The sequence below is a fragment of the Alligator sinensis genome, unplaced genomic scaffold (assembly GCF_000455745.1).
Source record: "Alligator sinensis unplaced genomic scaffold, ASM45574v1 scaffold121_1, whole genome shotgun sequence".
Taxonomy (NCBI): Eukaryota; Metazoa; Chordata; order Crocodylia; family Alligatoridae; genus Alligator; species Alligator sinensis.
The window spans coordinates 2095956-2118741 of NW_005841910.1; the positions used below are offsets into that span (position 1 = coordinate 2095956).

The following is a 22786-nucleotide window of genomic DNA, read 5'->3' on the forward strand; positions in this document are numbered from 1 at the left end:
TATGCAGGGGGTCGGACTCGATGATCTATTGAGGTCCCTTCCGACCCTAACATCTATGAATCTATGAGATGGTTAGGATGAGGGAGAGGAAGAAGCACAAAAGACCCAGCGCAGTCTCCTTTTTCATTGCCACGGTGGTGGCTGAGCATTCATTGCAGCGTTAGGACATGATGACAATGTTTCAGCAGTAAAGTTATTTACAAGGTGCTAATGACAAATTACTTATTCAGAGGGCTTGTCCCAAAAGTCTCGTAGTTCAGTAATAAGGTTAAATGATTTTGAAAGGAACTAGGAAAAATAACAAGAGAATCGATATCTTTTTCTGCTTGGAGAAGTGGTGAGAGATTTCTAGCAGCAAATGAGGCACCGATTCAAATGAGAAACGTAGTAAAAGCTTACCACTGAAATTAAAAGAAAATAGAGATTGCTAAGTGAGGGGGTTCAAACGCCAATGGTGTAAACAAGTAGCTGGCATAACATTTTGCATTTGCCCTGTACCCAGACTTTTAGCTATCATTTATGAAACTAAATAAATAGAGGTGTCAACAAGGTGAGGGAAATTAAGTGATAAAGCATAGGCAAGAAAGGAAAGATGGTCACTGTTAGAGAAGCAGGACCAGAGAGAGAAGGCAGCTGTAAAGGAAGTTGCAGAATGAAGGGTGCTTCTGGGTGTCAGGGTTTTGCACAAGACCTGCTGCCACCGTTTCTATGCTTTTGTGATCTATATTGGCTGAATTATTTACATTAAATAGACATGAGGATGGAAAGTGGCCTTTTCACTTAGGCCGTCGGCATGCTAAATAAATGGGCAACAAGCCACATGGAATTTTTGCCTTCTGATTTCCAGTAGTTTTGATCCGATTCTTTACCTCTCCTTCTTTCTACAGGTGAACGGAAAGGATTTATCCAAAGCAACGCACGAGCAGGCAGTGGAAGCCTTCAAAACGGCGAAGGAGCCCATCGTGGTACAGGTCCTGAGGAGAACGCCACGCACCAAGATCTTCAGCTCTTCTCATGAGTCTCAGCTGGTCAACATGGGCACTCAGACTGATATCACCTTTGAACACATCATGGCTCTCACCAAGATGGGATCCCCTACTCCACCAGTCTCGGTGTTAGATCCATACCTCTTACCAGAAGAGTAAGTAGCAATTTTCATACAACATGCGCAAAGCCCTGTTTCACCTGGCTTAACACGTGAAAGATAGGATGGAGACCCCCTCGCACAAACCAGCAACCCTTCCTCCATCAGGAGTCCTCACTGAGCTCACCATAATTCATACGAGCAAATCGTACTATTCCAGTACATTAGTGAATCACATGACTAATCCCACTGAGGGCCCCCCGGCCCTATGCAACTCCTTTTCCGTTGTCGTTCTAAATGTAAAGCTAATGTTTCTTGTAAAGTTCCTTCACTACCTCTTTGGGTTGCTTATGTTTGAACTATATTTTTTATGGCTGCCATAAATTGCATACTGCTAAGAGCCGCTACATTCTGTTCCAGCGTATTAATTACTTTATTATAACCCCACAGCAAAGTTACTTAAATAAATTATTTTCTTGGACTGAAATGACTTAGCAGTGCTGTCAAAGACATTTTTAGAATCAAATGTTAATTATTGTTAATGGTCGGTTGATGCTTTTGTACTTACAAGTAAGAATGACAGTTATCTTCTTGCACACACGGTTCCCACCCTGAATATGCTGGGGAAAAATAGGCCCTCATAAAATCCATGCAAATTGCCTCTATCCTCTCACCGTATCAGCTTCCATGAAGCACAGAAAATGATGGAAAAGCTTGTTAACTACATTGCCAACTAGGTTCTAGTGTGTCCACAGCACATAGCTGTTAAATGAGGCAATATGCACACACACACACATACATATATATGTATATATATACACAGACATACATACACAGACATACATACACACACGCATCAGTATTACACCGGTGTTACAAGGTTTTGAGTCTGATTCCTTAGCTTTTATAACATGAAAATTTAGAGCACAGATTCATATATATCACCTCATTTAACAGTTATGTGCTCTTAAATATCTATAGCTCTATATAGTTAGATATAGATATATGGAGAAAAACAGTGTTAATAAACACCCACATTCTGGCTGGCGATGAATCAGAATTCTTTTGAGCGCTCTGAATAGTGGACCTAGCAAGACTAAGGTGGCTTTGAGCATAAACAGCAGACACCTCCCACTGTGCCCTTCCCAGACTCTTTTCATAGAGACCCAGTAGAGTAGACAGCCAGGACAGAAATGGCCATCAATACCGTGCAACTCCTTGTGGGTTTTATAGCATGTGAATATGCGAAAATTGAACCAGAAATTGGTCCTATTCTACAACTGCAAATGTTTCACTCTTTGCATGACAGAAGAACTTTTACTATTAAATGTTTGAAAAGAGGGTTCAATTAGGATGTCACTGCATCACCTCCTAACAATAAGTATTGTTCCCAGTCCCTTGACAGGTCAAGAATGCATTTTAGTACTGCAGCGAGGGCTAGGTTTGAGCTCTCTGACAGCAAACAAGCAGCTAGGCTCAGAACACTGTGACTTGATGCTCATTAATTTTAACTGAGCAAGATTATATTCCTTAGAAATATCTCCAGGGAGATGATGTTAAATGTCATTACAGCCTCTGAAGAGACACCTATTTGCTTTCCCAGATGCAAGATCAAATACCATGATACAACAGGGCTATGAACTTACCAAGAGGAACTCATGAGAAAAGTAATTACAAGTGTACATACAGTCTAGCTTTACAGTATGACCTAACAGTACCCCTTAAATATTAGGTATTAAACATAACTGTGGACATCATCACTATCTTGTGTTTGCGCTACCTTATGTTTCCTTCACTGTGCCTGTAAAAGTAATATTCAGGCATAAAAGGGCAGGATATGTAGATACCTCCATCTCCAGGCCTATGCGTGCAAATAAAAAAATCACTGTACTTGCTGATGGTGAGCACACGTGTTTTTTTCCATGGCACAATCAATGTAAAAACAAACCTCTCATGTTTATCTTCTCTTATGCCCAGTTCCAAAGTTTACTGAAGTCAATATGACCTTTAAAGGACAACTCAGACCTAAAGGAAAATTAGATGTTTTTACTTAAGGAGCCTCTCATTCACACGGACACGTGCATCTAGTTAAGAAGGAAGCAAATGGAGTGTCACTTCGATCTTAAAAGTAAATAAGGTTGCTGCATATGCTACATATGATCACCAAAGAAGTATAATGCTGAAAGTCCCAAAAATGCAAGCAGTTAAGCAGTCTGATAAGAGGTGGAATTTAAAAACAAAATGCCAGTAATGATTGGAAATTTAAATAGAGTGGAGTGTGTTTAAATTGCTAATCGTTAAATACACCCCATTGTGTTTAAATTGCCAATCAGTAATAGTTTATGGTTTTTAAACTTAAATTATTGGGAACCAAATACAAAATACAATGCTTAGCAACTGAATCATATTTTATATGTTCAGAAACAATTATGAATATCAACGAGGCAGTAAAGGAAATTTAATTGTGCACACCTGGGCTGCACAAATGAAACCAAGTCTGGTGTTCTGCCCCTACTCCCTTGTGAATGTCTCTCCATGTCACAAACCCGTGGTACCTCACAACTGAGAGCAGTGGGAGGTCTGTGTTTAGCTGAAACCATTAGAGGTGTTGCAAGCACCTCTGGGATTCTTGGCTGTAGCCATTTTGTCTCTTCGCTTGTGTTACCTTCCTTTGTCCCCCTCTCCCGCTGTTCTGATGCAAAATTGTCAAAATCCTGATCTCCATAATCTCAAGCACAACGCATTGCATCTTCCCCTCCCACTGCGGATATCTAATTCCTTCTTGGTGGGTGCATCTGCACGCGTGCTTTACTGCGGTGCTAACTAATTAGCCTCACAGTCAAATGCCACCATCTTCACATGCACCCGTATTAAGGAGCAGTAAATTAGTTTACTCTGCTGTCGGATAGTACTGTCCGGGACAAGCGGACTAGTTACATGGGCAGAAACGCAGGTGTAGACAGTGACTGGGGCTGGCTGGGGCACAAGGTTGCTGTCGTGTGGTGGATGCCTGCTACCTAGCCCTGCACTGTAGCACCCTTGTGCCCCAGCCAGCTCCACCGCAGCATGCTGAGCCAGGACAGAGCAGCTTTGACCCCCCGGGCGCCCTGCCACACGGGGTGCTCTGACCTGGCCCAATGTGCTGCAGTCCCGGGTGCATGTGTAAATGCTGCGCCTGGGAGCAATAAACTCCAGCATGAACTGTGCCGGAGTTTATTGCCACATGACAATTACACTTATAGACGCACCAAGAGAGACTCGCTGTGATACCCCAAGCAAGCTACTTAAGGGCAGTTTCCAAAAATTACTTGTATCTCTAAACAGCTTTTTCAATCTGGCGCTTAACCTCCCTGTGTACTAGTTAGCCCCTTTCCAAAGTGGGAGTGTAACTATCCACCTCTTGCAATTATTGAGTGGCTAAATCTGTGAATACACTTGGAGCATTTCTGGTAATCCACAGAAAGGTGCAACTTCAACGTGATGTGCTATGGGCACTCTAAGAGGTGCTCAGTAAAATTCAGACAACGCTTTATAACCCTAAGTTTTTATTGAGGAATTCAAAAGAACCATTTAGGCCTACATGCTGTCTATCTCCAAGCGGAGCAAGGGTTTCAGTAGTTAGACAGCTTCTCCCAGGCTGTGCTGGGCCCTTTACCCTCCTCACAAATTCCTGTTTGTTTAGGAGGTTGGTTTCACACCAGAAAAAATTGCAAATGTTAAATGCAGTAATAAAACATGTTAAAGAGGCTTTTACTTCTGTCTTATGTTTTCCACGCTTAAGGGCGCAAGACAGTTTCTATAATTTTATTGTGCCGGTGTAGTGTGTTTATTTTCATAAACCGCGCACCATGGATTACACACAAACTAGTTGGTCTGGTCCTGTTGCAAGTCTGTCATATTAATGATGACCTGCCACACAACTAGGATGGATTAGTATGCTAATCAGAACAGGGATTGAGATCCTAAAGTATACTTTGTTTTTCCAGCCATTCATCAGTGCATGAATTCTACGACCCGAATGACTACATGGGAGGTATTCATCAAGAAATGGACAGAGAGGAGTTGGAATTAGAGGTACTTAATAAGTATAAATCATGGTTTAAAATACACCTGGTTTAATATATTTTAATGCGTCGTAGACATAACATTTGGTATCAAATTACAATTGTACGTGTATATCAAGACGTTTTTAAATAATTATGCACGACAACGTTGCTCTCTGGTTATTTTGCAGACAGCAATAATTAATGCTAATATAATTAACAGTGTATGTAATTGTATGTCATGTAATTACGAGCCAGATCCTCAGCTGATAGAGACTGGCATAGCTCCATTGATTGAAGTGGAACTATGCTGTTTTACGCCAGCTGGGATTCCGGCTTCCTGCAATTACAGATTTAATTACAGAACGTGAAAAATCATATTACTTTGTGGGCGGTGGGACAAGTGCCACAAGTTTGTAGTAGACAATTTAAGAATTTCAGTACTTCAAATGGTTTAACTCTTCCCGCCCCCCAACTACTCTCTGGTTTGAAAACAAACACTTTAAATCTTATCATTTGAAGCTATTGCGAAATTGTAAAATCAAAGAAAAGATATAAAACCCCTACGGTGTTTCTCCCATCTTCATAACTTAAAAATGGCAGCTGTGTATGTACAGAATCACAGGGAGGCCTCTGAAGATATCTAAGGCCATCTTCCATTTTGTCCACCTTATGTTCAAATGCCCAGTCACGATGGATCTCCCAGCACTTCTGGTTGGAAACTTATGTCCCAGAGGGAAGCAGATCCTCAGTTTTCCCTTTCTGAATTTTCTCACATTTCTTCTTCAACCCTCCTTCCATTCAAAACACAGCATGGCTATGCAAAGTAGTTCGGCAGAGTAGTTATGCATGTACTTAGCATCAGGGTTACTCATTAATCGCATCAAAATCATCCATCATTGTTTGAATACAGTAGTATATGTGCTCAGACACATGGTATGCTCACGCTGCATAGCCCTACATCAGGGTAACTTTCTAGAAGCCACTTTAGAGATACCCTGGGCAAAAATACACCGGTGTAAAAAAAAACCTCTTAGCCACTTCTATCCCAGATTAATATGACAACCTCTTAGCCACTTCTATCCCAGATTAATAATTTGTTCAGTACCAACAGGCTGTTACTGGCTCCCCACCCACTTAGTGGCAAAGTGCTGCAATAACAGCTACTGCGCAGCAGTTACCCTGGGAGAGCTGGTCATCTATCTGCTGGTGTCATTCACAGCAGTGTATAAAAGTGATGCAGTTTATCCCAGTGTTAACATGTTGTGTATCCAGCCAGTCAATTTAATAGATTTTGTAGATACTGGCTAATGCATCAGTCTTTAACACTGAAATCCAATCTATAATTCTATGAAATCCAATATGTTTAATCCACATGGGTCTGACAATATAACTGAGGGGTTTGTCTTAGTTTGCCTCCATCACCGATACATGGTATCACTTCATTTTCCGAAGTGGTCATCGCTGTTTAGCTGTGCTCCCATTTCAATCAGTGGGAATATTAATATTGACTTAATGGGGAGCAGAGTTAGCTCACATCAGAAGCATGAATTTGCCCACCTGTGTAAGTTTTTGCAGGATCAAAGTCTTAATGCACGCGAAGTTTGCAAGATAGCTTCAGACTTTACACGTCTAGTGGCAATTGGTCTTAATTCAAACTCAAACAGAAACCGAGAAATAAAATATCAGCGAAATAAATTTTGTCACCAGCATTTTCCCCCCAAACAAATCTCTTTATGCAGTGCCCTCTTTTGCAATATAGATTTTGATCTTAATGAAAATGTGGAATATAGTACCCCTTTCTGCAACTGTCTTTCGAAAAGAGTGTCTTAAGAAACCCACGGTAATACTGTGGATAAATTATTTTGCTGCCATTAGAAGGTCAAATGTTTGAGCTCAAAACTGTTTAAACATGTGCACTTCGGTAGCCAGTCGTTAATGTGGCTTAAACCACAACATTAATAATTTTGACATTGATATAGTACTTGGTGGCAAAAGGTGATCATCTCAGTAACACAAGCAGCTGAACATTACAAAAGTCTCTGTGGCCTAATAGTATTTCTTAAGAACCACTAAAGATTCTTGTTCAAGTCTTGGAGACTATGATCAATGGAAGGGTCAAAGTGCTAACAAAGGCTCAACTGGCTAGTTGCATTTTTGTTTGCCTGTTGATAGATGTGTTTTAAAAGACCACAAAGGCATTTGTTTCATAGACTGTAGTGAGAAAGTCTAACGCAAGAAAACAATCAAGTCCAGCTTCTGGCCTTGTATGTCCATAAATTGTGTTCTGAATTTCAATAAGAAGCGGCTCATCTAAACTTTTATGGCCTAAAAGGGACCAGTTACTTATTTGTAACAAGTAAAACAAGAGCAAACTAGTGAAATCCACTAGTTATTAAAAAGCTTTCTGTAGAATACCAATATGGGTTTAGTGCATTCTGGAGTCAAGTAAAAGCCACCAGAATTATGTACCCACAATTGTTGCCAAAAAATTAAATTACTGTGTGTTCATTTTGGTAGAAATAATTAAACAAAGTGCTATCTTGAAGTCCTCATAAACAATGACACTGACCAAATATGGAACAAGTGTTTCATTTAAAATTAGACAACACGTTTTCTTTGCAAAAAGATCCCGTCACAATTAAATTTCAAGTTCAGAGAGAAGAAAACTGCACTCTAGGATTTCCCTGCAATGTCATGGGTTAATATGTTTATTCAAACAAGACTGCCCCAGCTGTCAGACGTGCACGGAGAAGGGTCCCTCGCTATGTTAATTCCCTTAGATTACAAAGCAGAAAATGCTGAATTGAGGATGACGGTTTGCTCTCTCCAGTTTGACTCTGCTCCTGCTACCTTTCTAGATTTCCTGCATGCCCAAGCAGAGGGCAGAGATTATATGTCTCTGTTATACTTCTCAGGTATAGGGATGGGGATGAATTTCTGAGCTCCACTGCAGTACAGTTTGAAGAGGCCAAAGGAAGGGAGGGAAATAGAAAACAGAAGGTCTTTTATCTAAAGCTAGTGGCATCCCCCGCTGTCCACCCCGTCTCCCAAAACATCTTGCCTACAGAGTGGGCTCTTCCTGCTAAGAAACAACTTTTGAACAAGACTTTATAGGTACTTTTACGTCCTCTCAAATGTGCAGTCTGATGTGATTCTTGAGGCTTCCAGTATGACATTTGCAGATGTTGCAGTGGTCTGCTCATCTCCCAAGCAAGGAGGTAGCAGCCCCCAAATACTGGAAGAAATGACCCTTAAAAGATCTTAGGGACAGCAGCACGTCTGTGCAAGAAACCACTAAAATCTGCACAGCCAGGACTCTTGCAAGATGGGCTAATACAACCTTGGTTCAAATAAGGGTGCCTCAAATTCCAAATCCCACCCCACCCACCCCTACCAAAAATAATTTTCCTAATAGGGCTGATGACTGTGCTCTACAGAGCTACCTGTGCCTATGTTTGTGGCATGTTTAACAACATACTTCTTACTGCCTGTTTGAACATATTATCTACCCCCAACACCCTGGCATCTGAAGTTGTTTTGGGCAAATTCACATTAGGGGAGTGGGATCCCTTTCAGGCAGTTCCTCGGTATGAAGAGGCATGGATTCAGAGCAGCCATCCTCTCGTGGAGGATCCTAAACACCTCACTCACCTAGAAAGATAAATATAAAGACTAGTTCTTTGGGTTTGGTCCGAGAAAAAATGAGCAGAAAAGTTCAAAAGGAATGACCGCAGTGCTGCGGTCAGTAAGCCAATTGCGCTGTGAAGTGAGATCAGGGTTACCAAGGCTATTTTTCACCTCCTTGGTCAAGCCCAAAACCAAAGGGAATGGCAGGAAAACAGGTGGCCGGGGGAAGCGGGGTTAATACTTGAAGGCACAGCATATTAAAAGATGGTTTTAAAAAAAATGATTGATTTAATTTCACTAAGCATCTGAATCAAATCTGAGTATTTTGCCCATCACAAAACATTCATTTCAAAGAAATAATAATGCTCATTTCTGCCTATTGAAGCAAAGGTCTTGCATGCAGGTGCAAACTGGCCGTAATTTCGGATCATCAGTAAAATAATTCAATAATCCATTGTGAATGAAGGTCCTTCTGGGCGTATGGAGGTTAATTTACTATTAACACTTACTCCAGATCCGTTATGAAGAGTGGTCGGAGGCATAATATCATGGTGCATATTCTTTCTTCTTGCCGTGCTATAACTGCCATATGGATTTCAGCAGCCAGATCCTTGATCTCGCTCTCCCTTTCTCTCCCAACTTGGCAAGGGACCAGGGTTCTTTTAGGCATCTTTTTTTCTGTGCAGAGTTCATAGGGAGAAAGAGCACAGACCTAACTTTCACCTGACCTATGTGGGCAAAGGATCCAGATGCTAAGTAAATTATGTGTGTAAATGTTATGTTACTGCTTACTGGAGTTTCTCACTCAGATGAGTATCACGTTAACACAGCAGCCCTGACTCGAGCCCAGCACTGCCCACAACCACGGTTCTGTGGCTCCGGTGCAGGCCCAAGGCTACTGTACTTTCCTCTGCTTAGGAAGCATAAATTTTTCAGGATTTTATGCAGCGCTTATCACTGCAGAATTGCAACACCTGGCTGAGTGCTAATAACACAATAAAACTGAGGGCGCCCAGGACAGTTCACTGCCTGGCTGGCAGTATAGACACTCCAGAGTGATAGGGAGTCTCATCATCTGTGCGCCAATAGTGATTTTTAGACCTTTGAATTCTCCGTACGTAGGGGCAAACTCTCAGAGGGCTCTGTAGATAATAACTCTTGTTTTGTAGAATCAACTCGCACCCCTGAAAATAATCTGTGTTTTTAAAAATTTAGATTTATGCAATTGTATCTATAAAATCTTTCAAAGCTTTATGATTATATTAAAACTTTATTGAGGCGAAGGCACACAGAAAACAGCTGCTCTGATTTTTAAGCACACAAAATTATCATATTTAGAGTTGCATAAAATCCCAGTTTTTCTGCTTCCACCCAGGGCGGGAGGGATTGTACCCAAGGGTAAGTCTACCAACTAAATATCCATAAAAATCAGGTTCTAAACACCTGCTCCGAGTCTTTTATTTTTTTTTCAAGGAAAAAACAATTTTTTAAAGATTACTTATCTAAACACTAGTTTCCCTTAACATGCATACTACATAATACACCAGGTGATTATTAACTTCAGACTATCTTTGATGCTGCATTTTAAAATGCAAACACCTGCCTACATCTGAAGTGTAACAATGCCCATTTCAATTGTCAATATGCATTATTAAACAAATAGTAAATTAAAAACAGGATATAAAAAGAATTGGTAAATAACATCATCTCCTCTTCCAGAAATGAAATGAATAAAGGAGTTACCAAGTAGGACATACCTAATAACAACTAAATGTCCCCATTCTTTGGTGTATTTTGTTACTGCAAAACAAAATAGTGCGTCTCTGCTACATTTTACTGTCCTGTACGCTTTGCTTTATGGTCACAGTCTCCGACCTGTAAAGATCATAAGACCTTTTTTTTTGTTTTTAGAGGTACCTCCACTAAGTCTCTTTAAGGTACATAGAAAAATGCAGTATACTAGATTCTGGCCTCAGCTAACACTGGAATAAAATCTAGAGCAAACACACCGACTGCAGTCACTGGCATAACTGAGATCAGGCCCACTTGATCTAAGCTTTCCTGCTGAGCTTTCCTTCTGAAGCTCTTCTCTGAAAGTGAAAACGCTTTAGAAATATGGAAAAAAAATTCTGCCATTAAACCAACGTGCTCAACCTTTATGTAACAAAAGAGAAGAGAAAGAGCAGCAGTTCACCATGAATACTATTGACTGAAAGCATTTAAATACCATCTGAAATGTCACTGACATTACCGCTATTTTGCAAATAATAATAAAAATTAAAACAAAATAAAAAAAACCCCAACAAATTACACCTGTTGACAAGTAAATAGCAAGAGATTGCTGATCTTGGCAGCTGCCATCTAGACGTGCCAATAAATTATTCATATCAGCTCATTTTATTGTCTTTCCCCCTTATGAATGGCACCAGAGGTTGAAAAGGAAAATGTTCTGCAATAACAAATTATGTTATCAAGTCTTTTTACATCTGAATACACAGTAAGAAGCCAAAGAGACTCATTCATGCTACATACAGAAGGGGTCTTCTCTGCACACCCCCCTCCACCACCACCACCTTATTGTTTGGGAAGATTCAAGGATTCCTACATGCCCTTTTGCCCAAATTTTCAGTTTTCTTCATTGATTCCCAACAGCAGGTCTCTATCCCAGCAATTTTATTACATTCAGCCTCAATTAGGCTACAGAAAACCTTTGCAGACCTCCTGCCGTAGCACACCCCAATAGTCAGCTGTCAGGGACTCTTAAAACATTTTAGTACTTGTGTCTACATGCAACCACTGGTGGAAAATGGAGCTTCCATTTCTCACAGGAGAAACCACTCCAGACTAGCACGGTGACATGACTGGCCACAACATGGTTCTGCCCCGAAAAGTCCTGTCGTCTGTGAAGCGCAAGTCCTTTCAACTCTCTAAGGACCTCAGGACTTCCACGGACGCCATTCGTGGGATGAAGAGACAGCTGTGATAGCTGGGAGCTCTCCCCTCTACGGGAATCCTTGGTCCCACGTCTCCTCTAGCTCTACAATACCTTTCCCCTGGCAGAAGACTGAAAAGCAACCATGAGCACAGGGAGAGTCTAACCCAGGAGATTTCTTTGCAGCAATAAAGTCTGGATTTTTTTTTTTTAAAGAAGGCTTAGATGTCTCCAGAACCAGCAGGGTGACCAGAGAATACTAAAAGGGTATAGCATTGCTTCACCCAAGCCCTACCAAAATACCGAAGGCCAAGGCATATTTCTACAACCAGTGTCAGATGCATTTCGGAAATCTATAGATCTTGCTCCCACCAATGTTTCTCTTTCCTCTGAGCCACTTATTAGTCATTCTTTTCCGACAGTTACAAAATACGAGGATTAAGGTAACAGAGTGCTGTCCTCTTTCAAATCAGTCAGAAAATAGTGTGTCAAAATTCTTCACTGCTTACAGAAAAATATATACTAGCTATGGCAAATATTGAAATAATATGTTCTGAAGTATTTTAGCATTTGAAGTCTTGCCACTACGTGAAATATAGGTAATTTTTCTTCTTTAAAATCAATAGAAGGTCCATTTTCAAAATGACTTTATATTGATTGAGGGGTTAAAAATGCCCCAAGTATTGATTGCCTGTACATAATCACTTTTTGCTCAGTACGTTAACTTGGTCTACACGGTAAAATGAAAAGAGATCCAGTATATCATTTAAGCAAAATATTTTCATTGCATTTGAAAAACTGCTTTCATCACTCACAGATGTGTCATTTCTTTGCCTAGGAGGTGGACTTGCATCGAGTGAACAGCCAGGACAAGCTCGGCCTTACTGTCTGTTATAGGACCGATGACGAAGATGACATTGGTATTTATGTAAGCGAGGTAAGATTGAGCAGCTTGACACAAGATCCAATTTGTCTTTTAAATGGCAGTGTTGGATTTAAGACAAATGCCATCCTTGCTCCCATTCATACTGTATCTGGAGCCCTTCCAAGAACAGCTGGAAGTGGAATAATGTGAAGCGAGCTGATTATTTTTCCTTTTCTCCAAACTGCGAGTGAAATCCTGGGCCCGTTAAAGTCGGTGGCAAAGCTCCCATTGACTTCAGCGGAGCCAGATTTCCACTCTCTATTTCAGTGGAGTGTACTTCAAAAGACAAGACTGTACTCTACTATAGCAAACAATTTTCCTCCAGCATTTCTCATGTTTCTTTTCTTCTGTGCTTTCCTCTTCAGTACTGACATATATTTATGTACATAAAATACAGAGTGAAGTGTTTAAGCAGCTTATTGTGATGCACGTCAGTGTGATTTTTCCCTTGGTGCTTCTTTTCCAGGAGCGTTTAGGAAAAAAAAAAAAAAATCTCTCTCAGCACCTGTGTATAATTCACAAAGAAAATGGAGGTTCTCCTTGCTTCTCCATAAATAACAAACAGAAATTAGTACCTGATCCATGTTCACGCAGATAGCGCAACAGCAAAATCAACAGCTTTTTGCATAGTCCCACTTATTAACTGCGTCTGGCAGAAATGCCTGCTTTTCAGCTGTGCCCACGTCCTCGGGTAGCAACCGGTGGGGATGGAAATGGCAGTGCTGCTTACTATGATGATGATCTCTTCAGTGAACACACTTGATTAACAGTCCTTGCAAGTCCATCTTGAGATAATCTTTGAAAGGGATTTCAACCTCCTGTAGAAAACCGACGTATGTGAACGAGAGGAGGCCTGTACTTCTCTAGTCACAGCTGTGAACCACACCGTGTGGTCTATACACAGATTAATGGTACGATGATTTACTTTACACCTGGCAAGGATTCTTCCCTGTAATCCTACAGACTAAGGCCCATCCTCCAAATTTCCATAAATGACAATCAGTTTGAAGTCAGGTTTTTAGAGACACAAGCAGACCATTCACTCCAACTCCCTATTTTGCTGAAGCAGCTTCTACAGCTCTCTGGTCCCTCTGTCACCTCTGACGCACTTGCACACACACGTGCCCACTCTGCCATGCACTCAAAAGGCTTCAGCAAGAAAGGTCTGAAGACCTCATGGCTTCCATAGATTTTGTAGCAAGGCAGCATCAACGAGTATGTCACATTACACAACCTCGAGGGCTGCATTTGTGCAGAGAGATAATGAAGTCCTAGGATGAAACGTCTTGCCCCAAGCTTCTCCAACCAGCCTTTCATCCTCTCTTGGAATAGCACAGCTCGAAGTAACACTTCCCATTGTCGAGCCCCACAAGTTGTCTCGTGGAATGGCTTAGAAACTACAAAGATACACCAGGTTTGGTGGTGGCCTTCTCACGGGTATAAATCAGAAAGCACGTCCTTGATTTCATGGCAATTAGTCTGGATTTACGGAGGTGGAATGGATGGCAGTGAAAAAGGCAGCCAGGGTGAGATAAACAGATTTCCCTTCATGGGCCTGATCCTGTGAGTAAGAAGTTAGCTCACTTCAGAGCGAGAAAAAGGCAGTGATACCCAGCACGCTCACAGGAACACCCCATCATTACCATCCTAACGACAGGGATCCTTTTATGGTATGACTCCTTGCATAAGTTCCCTAGGTTTTACTTCAATAGGAGTAATAATGACTATATTAAGCAACCCTGGGAGCTCTTCAGTCACCCGTTTTAGGGTCTGCTTAACTGTTTCAAACAGCGTCTTTTTGTCCTTCATATTTAATTGCAAAGGCAAAGATTTGTTTCGTGTCTGGCTATAACTGTGCAAAGTCCAAGGACCTTCTTCAATCCACATGACAGCGGTTGTTCGAGGCTGTCTGCAGAATCATTTGAGGCTCATTGCACTGATCGTTGAGCTTCTTTTAGAGGCTGGAAAAAATTAAAAATTGCAAAAAGCAACATAGGAAGGAAACCAGTTGTGACTCCACAGAAATCTGTGTACAACTCCTGATGGAGTCACAGGTACAACCAGTCAAAATTTTAAATTCACTTTTTTTATTTGGCACAAAAAGTGACTTTTTCCATGTTTCCACTTGGGACAAAATACAAGTTTTTGTCTGAAACCCAAAAACTTTTCAGATAAACCTCTATGACATGACATGTAATTTTCCTAGCCAGCACAAGCTGTTCCTCAAGGTTTGGTAACCCCTGCACTAGCCTATTCCAATCCATGGACAATGCCAGGGTAAATGCTTTAACTGGGGTTTAATCCTAATGTCCTTGTACTTACCAACCTATAATTCAAAAATTTACTTTATGTACCTGTCAGTTCTACATTTAAAACTGCCAATAATATATTAATGTTCATTGCATTTGATTTCTGCGTTAATTTTTTCCTAAGCGATATAAAGAGAAAACAGCTCCAAACGTGTTTATTCCTAATTCTGCATTGCAGGTAAAAGACATGCAGGCTCAGATTACAGCCCTGCATGTAAACATCAAAATGTTAAATAACAAAACCCAATTAACTCATGCAATGTTTAATACAAACCTGGTGTCGTCTTTGGTGACTGGTGGCATGAAGAAAACATTTTGTATTTTACTCGGATGCTTTCACCTGCGTTTCACCCCTTCTCATGAAAGCAAGTGAAAACTCTTGTAATCATTAGGTGAGAAGACCCAACCATGGACCCAGCATCTCCATTTAATACGTTACTCACATCATAAGCATGGTTTAAAATGGGAAATGAAGGACTGAGCTTTTAAACCTCCAACACATTTACAACTCTTCTGTTTTGTAGATCGATCCCAACAGCATTGCTGCAAAAGATGGTCGTCTACGAGAGGGAGATCGCATTATTCAAGTATGTTGTGCAAATGATTGAGAGGTTGATTGCATAGCCCAATAAACCACAGCCATTCAACTGTATACATCACATTGCTTCATTAACTTTATTTTAGGATCACTACCATGGGAGTCATTCCATGATTGTCTGATACATGTAGCTTTTTCAAAAGATTTTCTTTTGAGCTCCTGTTTCGCTGGTTTAGTCAAACCCCTAATGGCTAGATTTTGGTAGCCTTGGTCACATGGAGTAAGTCCTATACTAGCCTGAACAGGAATGGCTGAGTAAAGGTTAATAAGCCCTTTTTGCACTGAAGTGAGATGTTAACCCTCCACCAAGCTACCTGCCTCATTCCTAACAATGATGGATCCTTTCCTCCCTCCCTAATCCCGGTCTGCACTGGATCGTTTTACCAGTACACCTTGCCTTTTTTCAGAGTTGCTTGGCACACATTAACACTGAATTCTGTCTCCCTCTATCTTTGCACATGGCTACACCCATTTTCAGTGCAACACAAGCATTTTCTTTGCAGACAAAGAGTCCCACTCTGGACTGCTATACAGGATCCCCCTACTGCAGTCCCACGGTGCACTTGAGTCTTTGGAGCAACCAATTTGGTAGCACTTTAGTACTCTGCTGCCAAGGGGTCCCAATTCATGTCGAAACGCCAAGCAAAGTCTCCATAGCCACATACAGCCTCCTTCAGCAAATCTGCCACAACACCTACAACTTCTGCCACAACTTCATCAGTGACCTGATGAAGAACATCTTGCATTTAAAGCTTGTCTAATTTTATTCCAACCATGCAGCTGGTCCAATAGAAGATATCACCCTCCAAAAAAAAAATCCTTGCCTCCCAGGTAATTCCTTGGCCATCATGGCTACAACATCGCTCTGACACTGCCATAACATTTACATACGTTCTCCACAGTTGCAGATTCATGCAGGGACACTACGTACCATGTTTCATCCCAGAATCTATCCAGCCAGGCAGCCTGAAAGAAAATGTGCATCCAAACTAAAGGATTTTACCCTTGTACTGATTCTTCTTTATTCAATATTTTTAGATTAATGGCATAGAAGTACAGAACCGAGAGGAAGCTGTGGCACTCCTCACCAGTGAAGAAAGCAAGAATGTCTCCTTACTTGTAGCAAGGCCAGAAATTCAGGTACCACTGCATCCAGTACACAAAGCTACCTTATATTTACCATAGATTTAACACAGAGAATCTGCTTCCTAGAAAAGTAGTAACTTGTTTTTTTAAAGAGGGTTAAGATTTCTATTTAAAAATGTGTTCTGCAGTTAGATTGGACGCACGCAGCATCTGAAATAGGGGAAGTTTGAGAGTTCATGATCTTTACATGACATTTTGTAATTCAAGTTTCATGAATTATTAATGTGTGTTTCAGTCTGGTTAAAGACACAGATAGTACATGTTACAGATGGTTATAATCACATCACTAGAAGGTGTTACAAATGATTACAAGCTGCAGTTATAAACAACCTATTGAACTCTACAGTAAACCCCCAGCAATTGTTCAATCATTTATTAAAACATCATTAATCATTTAGTAGCCTTATATAAACCCTCGCTAAAGTGGAGCCTTAAAGTAAAGCGCAACTCACATTTTGGTTAGGTCCAAGCAGTTCTCAGCTGCCGGGTTTGGGTTTGACACAAGATCCTTGACTTTTCTTCTAGGTCTGAGATAAGAGGGGTCATGCTCATTCAGCAGCATTTACTGCAATTATTAGTGGGGATATATGTCCGTCTTTCTAACAGTGCCTGCCATTCTGGGCATAGTTCAGGCTTGGGCTGGTGAGTGCAGTGATACCCACTCCCCCCCTTTTTTTTCCCCTTGAGGTAAGTGGACATGACATTGGGGTGGAGGAGAGATTGTTGTCGAGAATGGATTTCTATTCTGATTGACAGAACAGCTAAATCAATTACTGTGGGACAGATTTTACTATTGGAGAGCCAAGCACCCAAATGCAAGGAAAAGATTGGGAAGATTAGTGTTTGCACTTAGGAATAGCTCATGCAGGAGACATGCACAGTTGAGATCACTGTACTGTGCCTCCCTCAATCTCCTGTTAATTTGCTGCAAAGAAGATGCCTGTGTCTGTCACGTTACATTCATATTTGGAGTGTTGTTGCTGTTCCCTATCCTGCAGCTGGATGAAGGCTGGATGGATGATGACAGAAATGATTTTCTGGATGACTTGCACATGGACATGCTAGAGGAACAGCACCACCAAGCAATGCAATTTACTGCCAGCATACTTCAGCAGGTAATGTTGTGTGATGCTGTCAAAACCTCACATCACACTTAGGGGGTCTGATACTGAACTTGGCTGAATGTATTTACCGGGACTTTTAATGTGAATTTTTGTTTTGTGCTAAATCATGATATTCCATGACTCAAATTGAGAATCATGTAAACCACATGGAAAACGTCATATCAATAAGCAAAGCCATTTTCAAATCCTCTCTCCTACCCTTTAACACAAATGCAATTCAAGGCTTTAATGCCCTTTCTCATATTCTCCATTGTTCTGGCTCTGCTCTTTGAGAGAAGTCAAAATTAGGTATGTGGGTGTTAAGAGGATGGACTGGAGAATACTGAAAATGAACAAATGTCAGTATACAAATCAGGTGAAAGATAAAGAATTCTCTATGTGGAAATATTTAATCCTAAATCAAGCATAACATTCTTGGTAGTGAGAGGTTTCCTCCACATTACAGACAGCGGGCTATGGGGCGCAGTCCTGGGCTCTATATTTTCGGAAGGATTTAGAGAAACTAGAAGGAATCCAGAGCTGAGTGACAAAGGGGTCAGAATACAAGCTGGAGGAAGAAAGATTGAGAGCGCTAGGTATGATCGGTTTGGTGAAAAGGAGATTAAGACTGAACATGACAGCAGGTTTCAAATATTTGAAAGGATGCCATAAATAAGAGGGAGAACAGTCATTCTCCCTTGCTGCACAATGTACGATGCAGAGCAGTTGGCTTAAACCTCAGCAAAGCAGATTTAGCCTCAGTCTCAGGGAAAAAGCAAAAGAACTTCCCTGCAAGTCACTTCCAAACCTGCGATTCCATGACCGCGATTATGGTGACGACTATTACAGCAGCACTTACAGAAGTGGAAACCCGGCGTGGCATTCAGCATAAATACGCGGTGTCTGCCTCAAAGGCCTTGCAGCCTTAACAGATGAGGCAGGCAGCCAATGGGATAACAGGGGGGAAAAGTTTATACGTGAGCAGGGATCCTGGTTTTCTCGGATAAATAATTTTTTTTTTTTTAAATCACAAATTGCAAATTCTCTGATAAAAACCCCAAAATCCGCAATTAAAATGAAACACATATATATATATAAAATTGTAAATATATCAATAGAACACTGTTCAATTGAGAGAGAGAGAGTGAGAGAGAGAGAGAGATTTATCTATCTATCTATCTCAATTGAACACAGTGTTTTATTGATATACTTACAAATTTAAAGCAGTTTGGAAGCCTATCAGTGCCCATATCACTATAATAGAATAAATTCTAAATACCTATACATTTTGGTTTTTGATTTTGATATTTCTGGAACTCTGCCAGCCTGCAGAGAGCTCTTTGCAAAAGTGCAAAATCCACATGGTCCTCTGCCAAAATGAAAAATCGGCCTTTTTCTTGGGGAAAGGGGGAAATCTGTGTTTTTCTCCATGGGAAGCAGAAAACCTGGAAATCTGGTGCGATAATTATACAGTTGAAAATCTGGCCCTGAGCTTTGTAGAAAACCAGAATATGATTTTCTACAATTACCCTGCCTTTGAGTTCTTTCAAATGTAAAATTTTCTATCTGTGCTGACTAGAAGATGCAAAGAAACTAAACACGCCATCCATGGCAGAGTGAGAAATCTTTAAAATTGCTCTAAAGCTTTTTTTTATTATTGCTCTTCTTTAAAACTTGCAGACTGCTCACCTGTAATTCTTACTGTTTTACATTTCGGCTTTTGTTTCCAGAAGAAGCACGACGAAGATGGAGGTACCACGGACACCGCAACAATTTTATCCAACCAGCACGAGAAGGACAGCGGTGTGGGACGTACGGATGACAGCACTCGCAATGATGAGAGCTCAGAGCAAGAGAACAACGCCGACGATCACATGACTTCCTCTAACACTTTAGGGAGCCAGAAGAAGCTGCCGTACAGTCACGACACACTTGGAAGTGGCGATATGCCATTCAGCAACGAATCGTTTATCTCGGCTGATTGCACAGATGCCGATTTCCTTGGCATCCCGGTAGACGAGTGCGAGAGGTTCCGGGAACTACTGGAACTCAAGTGTCAAGTCAAGTCTGGCAACCCCTACAGCCTCTATTATCACAACAGTGCTCTGGATATGAGCAAAAGCGACCAAGAGAGCGTCGACAGAGAGCTGGAGATGCTGAACGAGGAGCTGCGGAACATCGAGTTGGAGTGTCTGAACATCGTGAGAGCTCATAAAATGCAACAGCTGAAAGAGCAATACCGAGAGCCCTGGATGCTCCATAACAGCGGGTTCCGCAACTACAACACGAGCATCGACCTGCGCAGACACGAGCTCTCCGACATTACAGAGCTCCCGGAGAAATCCGACAAGGATAGCTCAAGTGCGTATAACACAGGGGAAAGCTGCCGAAGTACACCGCTCACGCTAGAGATTTCTCCTGACAATTCACTGCGCAGAATTGCAGAAGGAACCAATTGCCAAAGCAGCGAGGGGGCAACTGCATACAATGCCGCCCAGAAGAATTTGCTACCTAGCTCAGAAAGTCACGAATCCAGCGCTGCTAAGTATCACTCGTCTCCTAAAGATCCTGACCTTGACAAGCAGCTGGAAAGCAAGGACAGAAAAAACAGCGATGGAAGCAAAAGCCCAACTCACTCTCAAAAACCAGGTGGCTCCTACATCTCCCCGTATCATCACTCTCCGTACAAGCATGCTCATATCCCTGCCCATGCACAGCACTATCAGAGCTACATGCAGCTGATTCAACAGAAATCAGCTGTGGAATATGCACAGAGCCAAATGAGCCTGGTCAGCATGTGCAAAGACTTGAATTCGTCAAGCCAGAGCGAGCCCAGGATGGAATGGAAAGTCAAGGTCAGGAGCGATGGGACCCGCTACATTACGAAGAGGCCGGTCAGGGACAGACTGCTGAGAGAGCGTGCCATCAAGATTAAGGAAGAGCGCAGCGGTATGACTACGGATGACGATGCGATAAGTGAAATGAAGATGGGCCGTTACTGGAGCAAGGAGGAACGGAAGCAGCATTTGGTGAAAGCGAAGGAGCAGAGGCGAAGGCGAGAGTTCATGATGCAGAGCAGGTTGGATTGTTTAAAGGAACAGCAAGGTGCAGAAGAGAAGAAGGAAATGAATATCATTGAACTGAGCCACAAAAAAATGATGAAGAAAAGAAATAAAAAGATATTTGACAACTGGATGACAATCCAAGAACTGTTAACCCATGGCACAAAGTCACCCGACGGCACAAGAGTGTACAATTCCTTCCTGTCAGTGACTACTGTATAATCTCCATTGCTGAATTATGTACATAAAACACTACCATTGGGGTAGAATTCACTGCCTCGTTCAATGTGGCAAGTTTTTTGTATATAAGATACAGTCATCCACTTTATAGTTCAAGTACTGAACTCTACAACTCTGGGCGCTGACACTCTGTTGGAGAGCGGAGAGAAAGCTCACCCGTCTTCTTCAAAGGCAATATTAACAGACCCTTTTGGAATACTGATTGTACTTTTTATTTTATTTTTTCTTGTTACCATTTACATGAAGTGTTTTAATATCAGCAAATGTATTACCCATACTTACACAGGTAATTTGCTTTTAACCTATATTCATATTAAAAAGTTACACATGCTTTTCTTTGCCTAAACACAAAAGCAACTGCAAATATGTAATTTTTTTTTTTTTTTGTGAAACCATATGTTGTGATATGACTTTGCTGTTGTGTCCTTTGGCGCACAGTGCTGTTTATCAATATTTAGCTCAAGGTTTAAGCTCAAAACTATTGAATTCCTGATAGAGTCAGTCTCCTGTAATATTTAACATTTATCAAAACAGCAGTCTTTTAGAGTTAGGATCAGCATTTAAACATTTTTCTTTGTGAGGTTTCTAAAGGAAGTATATTGGTTTCATCTGAAAGGCCTGAAGCAAAGTACAGTATACCGCAGCTTTAAAGGATTTTAAAGCATGTTTGCAAATGTTGCAACCTGTTGAAAGAATGTGCATGTACAGCCGATTTGTTTATATAAGACAGTTTGTGTAATTTGAAAAGCCCATGGTAGTACCTGTTTGCTTTGTAGATTTGAATGTACTGAATTATAAAATCATGATTAGTTACACAAAATCATGATTAGTTACAAACATTAACAAGTAAATTGAAGTAAAATAAATTATTGTTTTATATTTCATATGCTCTGAATTTATTCTTTAGCCCAGAGTCTTGTTCAAGTTGCACTGATAGATCCGGAGTGCAGCAGAAAAGCAGGTTGCTCGTTTGCTAGAGGACTGCTTGGACCGCTTGCTAGATTCTGAATCAGTATGACAAAAATGCACTCCACTTTTTTTGGTTTTTTGGGGTTTTTTTAAATCTTTGTAGACATCAACCACCGAGAATTATTACAGATAAATAGTAAGACTAGAATTAGATGATAATTCTCCTATCAGCTGGCAGAACATTTATTACAGGTGACCTCTGGAGGAAAAGGAAAAAGGGACTTTTGTCCTATCCCTGCTATTTTTTGGTTTTATTTATGATAAACAAAAGTAGCCTGAATATTTGGTGTCAATTCCTCTTCTGCCCCAGAACGAGTAGAAACAAAAAGCATTCCCTTCCCCACTCCACTTTTCTTCTCTCTCATTCTTGTTAGAAATCCAGATGTGGTCAAGGCTGAAATACTTGACAAATACGAAATACTCAGAGAGAAGGTTGGGAAAATAAGAGGGGAAAAGATTGAAAAGCTGTTCAAAAATTGTGTTAAACATTTAATTCCAACGATTGATTAATTTTTGGATGAATTAAGCCATTCAGTGTCCTCAGATGATCGGCAACGGTTCATTTTGAACAGCCCTTGCGCCTCTCTCTAGGCTCCACCAAAACAGAGAGAACACACTTTATATTCTTAAGTTTGTGACGGACATACAGACAAAGACAAAGAAAGACAGAAAGAGAAACAGAGAAAGAAAGAAAGAAAATCAAACTTTTCAAAGGATTCTGTTCATTATAAAAAAGCAAAATGTA

General features: G+C 41.0%; 1 protein-coding gene across 2 annotated transcripts in view; it reads left to right on the forward strand.

Annotated features, from left to right (window-relative positions):
- PDZRN3 (PDZ domain containing ring finger 3) overlaps nucleotides 1-21950 on the forward strand; it is a 189760-nt gene extending 167810 nt beyond the window's left edge. The window contains exons 5-11 of one of the 2 annotated variants that reach the window (XM_025197990.1): nucleotides 888-1141; nucleotides 5071-5158; nucleotides 12528-12626; nucleotides 15448-15510; nucleotides 16560-16661; nucleotides 17666-17782; nucleotides 19501-21949. In XM_025197990.1, coding sequence (XP_025053775.1) covers nucleotides 888-1141; nucleotides 5071-5158; nucleotides 12528-12626; nucleotides 15448-15510; nucleotides 16560-16661; nucleotides 17666-17782; nucleotides 19501-21054 — 2277 coding nt within the window. In that variant the 3' untranslated portion in view covers nucleotides 21055-21949. Of the gene's footprint in view, nucleotides 1-887; nucleotides 1142-5070; nucleotides 5159-12527; nucleotides 12627-15447; nucleotides 15511-16559; nucleotides 16662-17665; nucleotides 17783-19500 lie in introns of both variants that reach the window. The other variant, XM_025197989.1, reaches the window with a different exon arrangement.
- Nucleotides 21951-22786: the final 836 nt, after the last annotated feature.